Source organism: Hypomesus transpacificus, chromosome 13 (assembly GCF_021917145.1).
Source record: "Hypomesus transpacificus isolate Combined female chromosome 13, fHypTra1, whole genome shotgun sequence".
Lineage (NCBI taxonomy): Eukaryota > Metazoa > Chordata > Actinopteri > Osmeriformes > Osmeridae > Hypomesus > Hypomesus transpacificus.
Genome location: NC_061072.1, coordinates 10,094,530 through 10,107,006, shown reverse-complemented (window position 1 = coordinate 10,107,006; position 12,477 = coordinate 10,094,530). Strand labels below are relative to the sequence as shown.

The 12,477-nt window shown below is 40.1% G+C and overlaps 2 protein-coding genes across 3 annotated transcripts; one reads left to right on the top strand and one right to left on the bottom strand.

The window, feature by feature from the left end:
- Nucleotides 1–180: 180 nt before the first annotated feature.
- LOC124475468 lies at nucleotides 181–5,137 on the bottom strand. Of its 2 annotated transcripts, none has more exons than XM_047032102.1 (6): nucleotides 4,948–5,137; nucleotides 4,211–4,439; nucleotides 3,930–4,033; nucleotides 1,360–3,846; nucleotides 881–1,092; nucleotides 181–749 (listed from the first exon to the last, which is right to left on the bottom strand). In XM_047032102.1, the coding sequence occupies exons 2-6, from the start codon at nucleotides 4,386–4,388 to the stop codon at nucleotides 662–664; spliced, it is 3,069 nt and encodes a 1,022-aa protein (XP_046888058.1). In that variant the 5' UTR covers nucleotides 4,389–4,439; nucleotides 4,948–5,137; the 3' UTR covers nucleotides 181–661. The 2 variants fall into 2 exon arrangements, with proteins under 2 accessions (XP_046888058.1, XP_046888059.1); XM_047032103.1 differs by having other exon boundaries at nucleotides 4,211–4,401.
- Nucleotides 5,138–6,559: 1,422 nt separating this feature from the next.
- On the top strand, nucleotides 6,560–11,285 carry LOC124476008 (probable phosphatase phospho1). Its single transcript, XM_047032942.1, has 2 exons — nucleotides 6,560–6,743; nucleotides 8,317–11,285. The coding sequence occupies exon 2, from the start codon at nucleotides 8,356–8,358 to the stop codon at nucleotides 9,130–9,132; it is 777 nt and encodes a 258-aa protein (XP_046888898.1). The 5' UTR covers nucleotides 6,560–6,743; nucleotides 8,317–8,355; the 3' UTR covers nucleotides 9,133–11,285.
- Nucleotides 11,286–12,477: the final 1,192 nt, after the last annotated feature.

The window sequence follows — 12,477 nt, the reverse complement described above, 5'->3', positions numbered from 1 at the left end:
AATTCGCATTGATTTTTTTCTTCTTTTTTTACAAGTGCTCCACCTACAGTACAGTACAGATTACACAATTGGGAGTCACTCATAAGAAAATAAGAGTGCAGTTACAATGCCTGTGTTGTTACTTGAAAGTCAGTTATGGTAACAGAAGGCATTTCAAATAAATTATTCTATACACCCTCATTACACTGAATATATGTGACTTTATTGTAAAGTTTTACAATAAGGCATAATATTTTATCATTGATGTATACATTCACAATCAATGTGATATACAAATGTAAAGTAACTTTGTATTTGTATGGCCCCTTTTAGAGTGAATGTCACAAGTGTTTTACAGATTCTCACAGATAAAGATCAGATATCAAACGCATACCCTTAGACAAGAACAGGAAAAACTCCCAATAAAAAATTTGAAGAAACTTCTGGAGAAGCAATTTAGTGAGGTATCCCTTCCTCCAAAAAGGCAACAAGTCTAGGACATTCACTGGAGACAATTCATGAAAAATGGATGAGAAGGACAGTTTAGCATGGTCCTAGAAGTGCATTGAGGCTATGCTCTACATTGCCACAGTCTACCACAATCAGGTACTTTCAAGATTATATTTGGTAAGATACAGTAGAATTTTCAGAAAATTTGGTCAGTAGAATTTTCAGGTTTTCTTTATTTGAGATGTTTGCTCTCTTTAACAAGCTGAGATGTCAATGCCTCAGATAAGCATTTTAGATAGCTGGAGTCTGGGAACCCATTCCTGCACAGCAAACAACAGAAGACAAAGGTCATTTATGAGTGTCGGATGTGCACTTTGTTTGTACTAGTGGACTCAAGCACTTTCATTGTTACATGCTGAACACTTTTTCCATCTGCCAGGTCAAGACTTACTTGGATTTTCCTCCTTCGATGTTGGTCTTGTGTGGGATGGTTCTCCCCCAAGTGACCTTGTCCTCGTAGTCTGTAGCTCTCACACAGAAGGTGATGCCTTGATGGAAAGCCTGCTCTAGGGACGACACTAATTTATGGGTTGTCTCATTCATGGGCAAGTAGGCATGGAATATATCCCCTTTGAATGTTGAACCAGGGTTTGGATGGTCTGCCTGGTAAAATAGGTAACAGAAGTGGCATGGATGTATATGTGCAGTATGTCAATGCCTGCAATATTTTACTGATAAATACTGATCTGGTCAAATATGTTATTTTGCACTTTGAACATTGGTGAGTTTCTTGAAAATCAATGTTCATGGATCTTATAATTGAGAATTTTAGGTGTTATATATTTAAAATTGCACAGAAATTACAAACACATTTCAAATAAACTTAAAAAAAGGCATAATCTTCAAGATTAAATAACAGATTTATCTCACCCCCTGGATGCCATCAGGAATAGTATATGTTATCTTCCGTGTCATATCCCTGGGGTGCCCAGCCAGACTGAAGGACATTTCTGTAAAGCTCATGGTGCCCCTGATCCCACTGACACTCTCCTCAGGTTTAGTACATACCCTGCACTTGGAATGTACTTTCTCCTTACAGTTTGAACATAAGTTCAGTCCACAAGCCATCAAGGTTACAGATTCTGCTGTGCTCCCACAAACACAAAGCAGAGCAGGTTTCTCAACTGTGCGTCCAACTGGTTTGTATTTACGTTGGTTTACTTCACTGTGCTTGTTATGGGAGCTTTGCACATCAATTGAATCTGAATGGCAGCACATTCTGCAGTGAGGGTTGACTTTTCCTTGGCACCAAAGACACAAGGCTGCACTCACTGCATTTTCTTTATTGGTTCTAGCTGCCAAGGTTTCGGTAGCCATTCCTTTTGAAAAATCTTCATTTTGCTTTGTTTCCTGTCGAAGCTTAAAAACAGGTGACTCTGATGGAGTAGGCTTCCCCCCCTCAGATCCAATGAGAAACAACTCTTTGAGGGCCAACATTGCATCTTGGCAATCTAGTTTGGGGCCCAAGACAAAAATGCTTCTGGTCATCTGTAAGATCAGCACTTTCTCAAATGTATCTTTTACGACAGAACATGCATATTCAACAGTCTTAGAGTCAGACACACCAACATGTGCCTTCAACAGTTCTTCGGTATGGAAGTCCTCACACATTTTGGAGACCAGTTCTTTCAACCCCTGTTGAGTCTTTCCAACGTTTTCGGCGTCTGCTCCTCTGAGGTTGAGGATAGTCTCTTTTCCTCTTGCATTATCTTCAAGCATCTGCAAGTCAGAGGTTAAATCTTCTATTTCTGTGGGGTAAAATTGTTTCAGGTATAGCCATTTAGTTTTGGGCACCTCCACATCTACACTGAAGATTGAAGTTTTCGAACACCTCACAGGTTTCTGGCTGCTGGAGTTGCAGCTTGGCATTTTTCCCTGTAAATACGCACCTAAGTGGTCTGTGTTTCCATTTCCTTTTTCTGTTCCAGAAAAACTATTGACCTTCCTCTGAGTGGAACCTGACTTTGTTTGCTCGACTGAATTTGTCGGTGCTGCGTTGTAAACAGATGTGGGTACAAAGTCCAGTGAGTTACTCTGCAATTCACCAGAGTTGACGGCATATTTGGCTCTGTTTGAATTTGAAGATCTTGACAATGTAAGTCTGTTTGTGTAGGCAGGTCCATTCCTCATAAATGGCGTGTCTTCTCTGGTTTCAATCAAGGGCTTGATATCCTCTGGCCTGTAAGCTGAAAGTGATGACTGTACCTTCGAACTCATGATCTTTGACACTGGTCTACAGTCAAGGCTCAGATTTTCTTTTTCATTCGGTTTCGTGATCAAAAGAGGATACGTCAGATCATCCTCAGGAGTTTTGACCTCACCCCAGCTGAATCTAAAAGCACTTTTTGATTTATCAGAACTCACTACCTTCTCAAAATTGGTGTCCATTTTCTCCTCTGCCCCTCTGTTTCGGTGATGCTGATTGACTTGGGCTTCCGGCATATAGGACAGGGATACAGTTCCAGAGGGATGAACAAATTTATTAGGAAGTTTGATCTTATCTCGACCATGCTCATCTGTCGGTGCCTCTATGTCCATTAGGAACTGCTTAGCCTCTGACACATCAGTCCCACTACCGACTAAATACACATTGACCTTGTCCTCATTTATCATTAGATCTGGGAACGTCTGAAGAACGACATCGAGGGCTTGTTGGAGCCCCTGAATTGGGAGACCTCCCTTGGGAAGCGAAACCTTTCGAAGCTGTGCTTCTGTTTTCTCGTACAAGCTACCCAGTTCCACATGTGCTCGCTGCATGCACTCCACATCCCCATCAATTCCCGCCTGGAGTTGCAGGTAGAGGGTGGTGATATCCTTGGTGGTTACATCCAGTGCTTCTACTCCATGTTGATCCAGGATGCTCTTGTACTCTTTAGAGCAATGCTGGAGGTAGCGGAAGATGTCAGTATCTATAATCATGGAGAAGTCTTCTTGTGATGTTTCTGCCTTTCCAGCCCTTGATGCCACACTGCGGTTAGTGGAAGACGCTTGGTGTGGTGGGATATGACTCCTCTCTGAACTAGAACATTTTGAGATATCAACTCCACAACACTGTTCAGCAAACTCATTCTCACTTTGACTTTTCACTTTTCTTTTGGTGGAGTGGTATTTTTTCTGATCACTTAGGACTTCTGATCGATGTAACTGTATATCCTGAGTGCTTTTTGAGTTCATCACACTCAGCATATACTTAATCAGTGCCTGGACCTCTGAGTACGGTCCATTTAGAATGCATAGGTCATCACTCGGTTGAAAGTTCATTTTTAGGCCAGGGAAGTTGACTAAAATGTTGGATAGTGCTTTCTTTCCCCCCGGCAATTTGCTGTAGTCCACTTTCACTGTTATATCAATGAAAATCTAGAGATAAAACCATACAAAATTAGCTATTGCAATATTGCATGAACATTTTGATTCACATGTGAAACGCTTACACTTCTTACCTCATCTGGGTCCATTTCTTTTGGGAGCATACTTAATGTCATTGTGTATTGTATGTCATTCACTGATAATGTTTGAAAGCCATGACTAATCACTCTCTGAGCAACTGAAAAACAAAGTATTTGACATTCACATAAAGTTGTATTTACAGTGCGGTTCCAGAGGTTGTGCTTCAACATGCAAATGCATTGTTGCAATCTTTATTCAATATACCTTATTGTCAATGTTTTCTATTATACCATCAAACTTCCTTGGTTAATGTTTAAGCAAGTTGATCTCTCACCTCCACAATCCGTGAAAGTGATGAGGGCTATGTCAGGTGTTGTCTCGGAAAATGTGATAGATGAAATATCTCCACCTCCATTTTTCTTCCGCAGGAAATGAATCTTCAGTTTATCCGATAATCTGTTCTTGGGGATGTCTACAGGTAGCCCACACACTCTAATAGTACGATCATCCATCCTTGTTTATGAACTACAAGATCCACAGATATGCAAAGGTAGTTCATATGCCTAAACAGTGAAATACAACTGATGATAAACTGTATTACAGTCATTGTAATATTCAGAATAACCAGTGGTTTCAATGCCGCACGTTATATCAATGGACACATTATGTAATATTCTAAGAATGCTGAGAATATTTCAAGGCGTTGGCTACTTAATTATAGTGCTTGCTATAACACTAAAACTTCCTCAACATGGCAACGAGACTGCCATTACCTGTGCACTTGCACATAGACAAATCTGAAATATGAACAGCACAAATCATGAGATACCTAATTTTCTCTTCTAACACTGCATGACGAAAATACCCACTATTGTAGGCTATAGGCTAGCCTCCTACTTCCAGTTTATGAACAAATAATTGTACAACAAAATAACGTATCAAGTAGGCTATAGTTGATCGAGTGTCTCAACTTGAACTGCTTCCTTTTATCTTTTTTTCCTCTGTCATATGAAGTGCATAAGGAACCTCAACATATATAACCTAGCATTTTACTGTTGAAAATAGACTTACCTGTCGAACCTGAGTGTCTGTGTTATCAAGAATTGAAACTGAAAGTAAGCTTACGCCGTTGGGTGATGATGACGTAAGGAAAAAGTGTAGTCCTATCTGTACATTTACAACAGCAGTTAATATAAACTATCTCCGTATAGCATTTCGTTCCACGTTACATTTTTTATTGTGTCCGTCGTATCACGCTTTTAAAACATTGCCTAAAGTGAAACTGTAACCATAAAGCCTACCAGTATTGCCACAAGAGGTCATCATTGCCTCACGTGTGAGGGGAGCATTTTGACAAATCTCATTTGATTTTTTAATTTGTATCCTATGGTATCTTATGGTAAATATGTAATATTAACTTTCAAAAATTACAAAAAATATGAGTGCCCAAAGTCATATTTGTACTGGTAGAGTTCACAGGACAACACATGCCAATCTTGGAGCCCAACAGTACATTCGACGCAGATTAAGCTCAATATAAATGCAATTTATTCTTATTATTGGACATTTACAGTAGCTTTATCCAAGCTGAGCTCTTTAGAGAGACTCACTGTAGTCCAAGTGAATGCTATAGAGTTACACAGAACTTAGAGTTGTTTGTTAATCGGTAATAGACATTGGAATAGGCTTAGACATGCTACATTGGAAAGATTAACTCACACACTAATCTTTACTCTGCTTCTGCTGTAGTCTATTTCTCTCTTCCCCCCCCCCTCTCTCTCTCTTTCTCTCTTTCTCTCTCTCTCTCTCTCTCTCTCTGTCTCTCTGTCTCTTTGTGTGTGTGTGTGTTTACATGTACATATCCAACAGAGTATTGGTATCTCCCCCAGAATCCTCAAACTTGTAGGTAGACATGAAGCCTACTTATAGAATTTGTTTATTTATTAGCCACTAAGTAGGCTATACAGGTATTTAACTCTTACACACATGTTTTTTCCAGTCTTGTCCTGGGTATATAAAAAAATATACAACTGATTGAACAGCTTTATCAATAGATATTCTCTACATCTTTCATTTAAATGAGGAGATTCAGATTGAATAGCTTACATAACAACCATGGTTGAAGAAGGAAGAAGGTACACATTCTGTACTGATTTAAATTCAAAAAATGATTGAAAGTCAATACTGCAGGGAACTACTGAAGGACCTTGACCAGCTCAAGATAGGGTTGTGTTAACAGTAACTTTACACAAGATAATCCTGACCTATATTGCCCTGTTATCAAAATAAAGAGACCAGTGAGGTCACACAGAAGGTTATTTTTGACATAAGGTTATAGGCCTACTCTGTGCATTCACTGTCCTGCTACATGTTGTTATGCAGTCTATTGCCTGGTCTTTACAAGTAGGCTTACATTTTTTCATTGATATGGCTTGATTTTTCTTTCAAGAGGTGTCCAATTATTGTCTAGAGTGACTGAACTGAATTGACGGTGAATTCAAATGTATGCAATCATTTCATCTATTTAATTCAACTGAAATTATATGTTCTATAGACCACTGCTGTTCGGGCAGTACACATTATAGTCTACCGCGCAATTGAAGCTCATTGGATGAACACGAGCCGCCTTCAAAGTCCGCACATTGTTGTCACGTCATTGGGCAGCAGCCTAGACGTCATCGAGGCTTGCGCTCTCCTTGGTTTTGACGGCCCGTGGAAGGGGAGTTGGAATGCACTTGATCCATCTGCCCCCGCTACCCGGCGAGGCGAAGCAAATGTCCCGTTGCCGATACAAGGATGCGGTAACCGGGCACCAACCATTCGAGACGAGGGGCATATAGCTGACCATTTGAATCACATGTTTACCGGTATATATTTTTTTGTCATATAATCGTATTGTATCTGTGTGCGTGTATGATTTGATTTTACATTTCGATTGTGTCTAATGTCAAATTGGCTCTCAAACAATAACGCCAGGATACATGCATTGAAATCGGAGGGTAGTGTAGGTTTCCTTTAGGACTTTCAAGGATAGCCTATGTCCTGGCGTCAGTGGCGTTCGAGAATAGATCTTCGGGTGTATATTTAGATAGCTTAGTCACTTAATATGCCCAATGACAAGGCAGCGACTGTGGAAATAGAGAGGGTCTTCGGTTATCTGCATAGATGCGTAAGAGTTGTACTGGCATGTGCAAGATGTGTTTCCATTCTATTTCATGCAGGCCGTTGAGAAATATTTATTACTGTAACTGGGCCTATAAACTGGTATGCCTCAGTGCTGTTTACTTTTTCATCACAATCGACTAACACTAGTCGTTTTTGTATTGTTTTTTATTTGCTGTAGCCTAGTCTTGACCATTCAATATTTGTGGCAGTTTAACAAATGTATTCCAGACAACATTTGACCTGATTCATTATGGGATTTTGTTTGGGACTGCACCATTGCAAATCTGCACATTTAGGCTTAGAACGCTGTTGATGCTAAAATGCTCCAGCCCATAAAGCCTGGAGGATAATGGATTAAATAAATGTATTATATTGAGATTATCTTGGTTCAAGGACTCCTCACACTTGACAGTTAATTCAACCATGATTGAGAACTTTGCCTATAGATTTCGACATAGACATAGGGCAGGGTGTATTGCAGGGGTCTATATATGGTTGGTCCACATATGGTCAAGATATGCAGTGATGTAACATCCTCAAGCCCAGCCCCCTCGCCTCATGCATACAGCATGTCCACAACAGTGGATGCCTTGTGTCTGAAGCCTAGCTCAGCTCTTATGGCACGAATCCAAGATCAAAACTGTATACTACTGACAATGTATACAATTGATATGAGTAAGCATTCCCAACCCATTTTCAGCGCTATAGATAGATTCCCATATTGCACTGCGTCTGACATGTTATTTTGCACTCTCCAGGACACTAAACACAACACTATTGAAATGTGTGGGAATTGGCTCATAATTGTTTCTCTTTTGCTCGGCATACATCCTGGTTAGTCCCCTTTTCACCCATTTTCCTATCTCCGTGCAACATCTCTTCCTTTCCTCCACTAGATATGACCTGTCCCTTGGGACTTGGTTGGGACTAATTATAGTGTCTTCTTATTGCTGTGACCTTTGTTGGGTAAATTGACTGTGTAGTAGGAACAAAAAGAGAGTCACTTGCAGAGCCCATACTGCAGTCCAGTAGATTATGGCACGACAGCTGAAAACTGGTTTTAGCACGATTAGCATACATACAGTGTTTCCTTCACCTTTTTTAAAGCCACTGTATGTGGCTAGGACATAAGTTGTTGTTTTATTACAATGATAAGGATATACATAAATTAATTTACAAAAATAATTCAAATTCAAAAACATTGGTATATTTTGACCTTTCTACCTAGTATCAAAATGTATTGAAATATTTATTCCACTTCCTTGTTTTTTTAAGGTCAGAAAGAGCCACCTTGCAATTCATAACAAATCCAACATGGCTGCCCCATCTGGACCCTCCCCTTCCATGTCCTCACCCAGGCGCTTCCTGGTTCTTTTTGACTTCGACGAGACCATCGTCAATGAAAACAGTGATGACGCCGTTGTGAGGGCAGCACCAGGCCAGCAGCTTCCTGACTGGTTGAGAGAGTCCTACAGGGAAGGGCACTACAATGAGCACATGCAGCGTGTGCTGGCCTATATGGCTGAACAGGGTGTGTCTGAGGACTCCATCCGTTCCGTGATTGAAAAGATCCCACCCACACCTGGACTCCTGGCCCTCTTCCAGTACCTCCTCATCCACCAGCAGGACTACGAGATGGTCGTGGTCTCTGATGCCAATATGTACTTCATCGAGGCGTGGCTTGAGTATGCTGGGGCTCGCCATCTCTTCCAGAGGATTTTCACCAACCCAGCCAGCTTCAACCCAGAGGGCAGTTTGATTTTGCTGCCTTTCCACTCCCACTCCTGCCAACGCTGTCCTGAGAACATGTGCAAGCAGGTTATCCTCCAGGACTATCTGGCTCGCCGGCAACAAGAGCGCGGCTGCCCCTTTCAGAGGGTGTTTTATGTTGGGGACGGGGCCAACGACATCTGCCCCTCCCTGGCCCTGGGTCCAAAGGACACAGCATTCCCCCGGAGAGAGTTTCCCATGCACAGGTTGCTGGCCCAAATGCAGGAGGCCAAGCCTGCTAGCTTCCATGCAAGCGTAGTCCCCTGGGACACTGGAGAGGATGTGGTGGACTACCTGAAGAAGATAGTGGACAAGAGATGAGAGGAGGTGGGAAACAACAAGAAGGGGAAGAGGGGGAGAGAAAGGATAGAAAGAGAGAGCTATAAAAGAGTGCTAGCCCCATATGGCCTGGTCTTAGAGAGCCAGAGAGTGTGCAGTGTTAGGATTAAGCTAATACTGAGGAGTCAGCAAAAACAGGCCTTAATTACTACTCTATTGGTTGAATAAGTTTAAATTGTCTTTGTGCTCATCTGGAATAATAATAATGGAAAGAAACCTGACATACTACATAACAGAAACAGCTGTATTATAAATTGGTGCTTTTCTCTATTGTTCTTTGAGGATGTGTAAGAGCTTCTGTGAAACTTTAGCTTGGAACAGCATTGAGCATTACATGACTGGATGCTAAGTCTGACATAACTTAGTGGTAACCTGTAAGGTAGGCCAGTAAAGCTTTCCAGTAGCTCTCCAGGACTAGGTCTAGGTGTCACAGTGCTGGAGGGATGCTCTGTTGACAGCTAACTGCCCCACTTGTATACCACAACACCAGCAGTTCAGCTATCCGATAAAGACCGTGTTGATAAGTTGATGAGTAGAATCAGGTGTTCTAGCACTGTCTGGGACAAAAGGCCACACACATAGAGTCCCTCCAGGACAACGCACTATGAACACTAGTATAGGGTGACACTAAGACTGTGTGACACTGTGGTACACACACTGGCACGTACACTGACACCTAATATACAGGCTGATTATACAAGGTAACTCACACCGTCTTGTGATGCAGAGTGATTGCTATGTACACTTTGCACTGTAGCCCTGTATGCTGTGTACGAACACCCTTGGACTCTGAGAGCTTTGTGAAACACTTGCAGTATGTCAATCCATACTCTGTTCCTATGCTAGATGAATCAATGTGGTCTCTTCAGATTTTTTACCATACTTTCCCTCCCTGAACTCGGTTCCCGTAAACAATATTTTAATACAAACTTTTAATTCAAAATAAATTAAACACCACTTTTCTGCACTGAGAGAAAAGCAATTTATGTAACCCTCGTATTTAGAGAATCAGCATTGGCTCATTTCAGTATTTAAAAGGATGTTGAGGAGTGAACTTTTAATTCAAACTGTGCCTACCAAGTATGTTGAATGCTGTCAAACGCTGTGAGAAAAAAGGTAATGGGTTTTGGTTTGAAGAACGTGATATGGCTTTGAGTTTTCATAGACACGTGAACCCATCAATCCATTGTAACAAATCCATCTAGCTTCCTCAACTAATCAAGATTAACTCAACTGGATGACATGTTGTCATTAAATAGTGACCTTAATGTATTACAACACTTGAAAAGATGATTTAGGAATTCAGCCTGGTGATACTAATACATAGATCCAGAATCTGAATAACATCTTGAGTTGTCTTTTCACTTTTTGTTTCTCAGGGAAAGGGGAGTCTATTTTCTAAAGCATGAATTCATTATAGCAATAGAAATTGACATAATTGCATGTTTGCTTATTGGATAATTAGCTGTGACAAACAATCAGCTACTGTAGATCACAATGATTTACTCTTTTATTACAACATATGTGATTCAATGAGTTTGTGAATGATGGTCTTTGAGTGTTTCCTGCATGGATTACATGTACAGAAATACACTTTAGACCTATTTTACATTTGCACATTAAATCTTTTATTTTAATTCGGAGTTGTGTGCAATAGTGAGATTCATGATGAGTATTAGTGCTCTGGGGGGTTAGTAAAGAAACAAAGAGTGAATACAGAATCTTCCCCAAATGGTGCAATATTCTTTGGCATAACCCCCTTTAGCTAATACACACAGAAGGACCTTTAACTTTACGGTGTTATAAATGTTGGGACATACAGCGTTATGGGCCACACAAATAAGAATAACCATTACAAGGGTATTTCTTTGCTAATGTATAGATTTTCCTTGATCTTGGTGTGTTTGTGTGCATTGTTCTGGTTTGGACGAGTACTACAATCTTGTGTTGACCGGCATTAACTCTTCTTGCAATACTGAACTGATCCTCTTCACTGTTCTACTTAAAGAGAATCTATGCTGTGTTTTTAATGTTCTGGTAAATGTATATCTACATTGTAAAAAACAAGATAATGTGTCACCTACTATTATACCAATAGGAATATAAAGCCATTAACTAACTGAGCAATTGTTTTTCTTCTTCTTTGTATTACTGTCACCTTTATGTAGATGCCTTGTTGGTTCCCAGACAATGGTAAAAAAAAAAAATCACTGATGCTGTTTCTTAGTGTTTAGATTTTTATATTTGACCTCTGAAAAAGAAACACTGCTGCCTGAAAGGTTTGTTTGACAGAACCTCATCAAATTGTTTTCACGTTGATCTTTTGACCACAAGATGGCGATAAATTACTAGATTTTTTGACAGAAACCGAATTGTGTTAAACCAACAAAATAATTTTGGAACTGAGAGGGCACTCTGTAACACATCACTGAGGTGAATTGTCAGACAGGTAGACTAGGTATTTTAATGAGAATGGGTAGTCAAGCCTATTTCAACTTTAATGTTCAGTTTATGACTTAAAGAATATCTGTGGTTTGCCTATACACCAACCATTTCATAAAGATACTACATTTATAGTAATACAAATTGTAATGATGGTGCTCACTGTACACATAATAAGCCCAAGATTAATTTACTATAGAAACCTTTTTAAAGAGCGAGCATTAAAGAGTAAAATTCTTAAAAAGCTCTGTGAAATATAACAATTTAGACAAGCATTAAAGAGTTCACAGGCACTACACCTGTCAGCAGCAATACTGCTGATCTGAAATTGCCATCTTGTTTTTACTGAGTATGACATGAGATGCCTGCGGCCACTCAGCAATGCAGATGACGTCTGGTCCTTGTGTGTCTCCGTGTCACTTTGCGCATTCTGCAGAGCTGAGAGACTGCTGAGATCAGCTGAGTAATTGATTTGACTCAGCAAGACTGACTCTACTACAGACTACTTTCATTTTCTGTATTTTTAGATTGTGATAGATCTGTTTATTTATTATGACTGCCCTCCTCTTTTATTTTGCTCAGATCTTTCTTAGATAAAGTTCTTGTCTATCTATATTATTATCTTTTCTTTTTTAATAAAGTTTCTATTTATTTCGAGCTCTTGATGCTGCTTTTGCTCTCGGCCCTCCAGGGTATTTTGTGTTCTGTTGAAGTAGTATTTTAAACATTTTAGGCAGTGTAGGACAACCAAAACATAATTGATAATTGATCTTTCATTCCAAGTGGTATTGATATCACATTTGCCATTGAGAGGGTATGTTCTGTGTCTAGGACTGTCAAAACTTGTGACTAAATTCAATTGCCAGTGACCTCAGTGCTGTAATT

What these genes read in the sequence shown, in the direction of transcription:
- LOC124475468 (XM_047032102.1), bottom strand. Translation starts at nt 4,388, where the DNA reads ATGGATGATCGTACTATTAGAGTGTGTGGGCTACCTGTAGACATCCCC. An exon ending in CACTTTCACGGATTGTGGAG is followed by an intron (nt 4,034 to 4,210) that starts GTGAGAGATCAA and finishes TTTGTTTTTCAG; the next exon opens with TTGCTCAGAGAGTGATTAGT. An exon ending in TTCCTGATGGCATCCAGGGG is followed by an intron (nt 1,093 to 1,359) that starts GTGAGATAAATC and finishes CTATTTTACCAG; the next exon opens with GCAGACCATCCAAACCCTGG.
- LOC124476008 (XM_047032942.1), top strand. Translation starts at nt 8,356, where the DNA reads ATGGCTGCCCCATCTGGACCCTCCCCTTCCATGTCCTCACCCAGGCGC.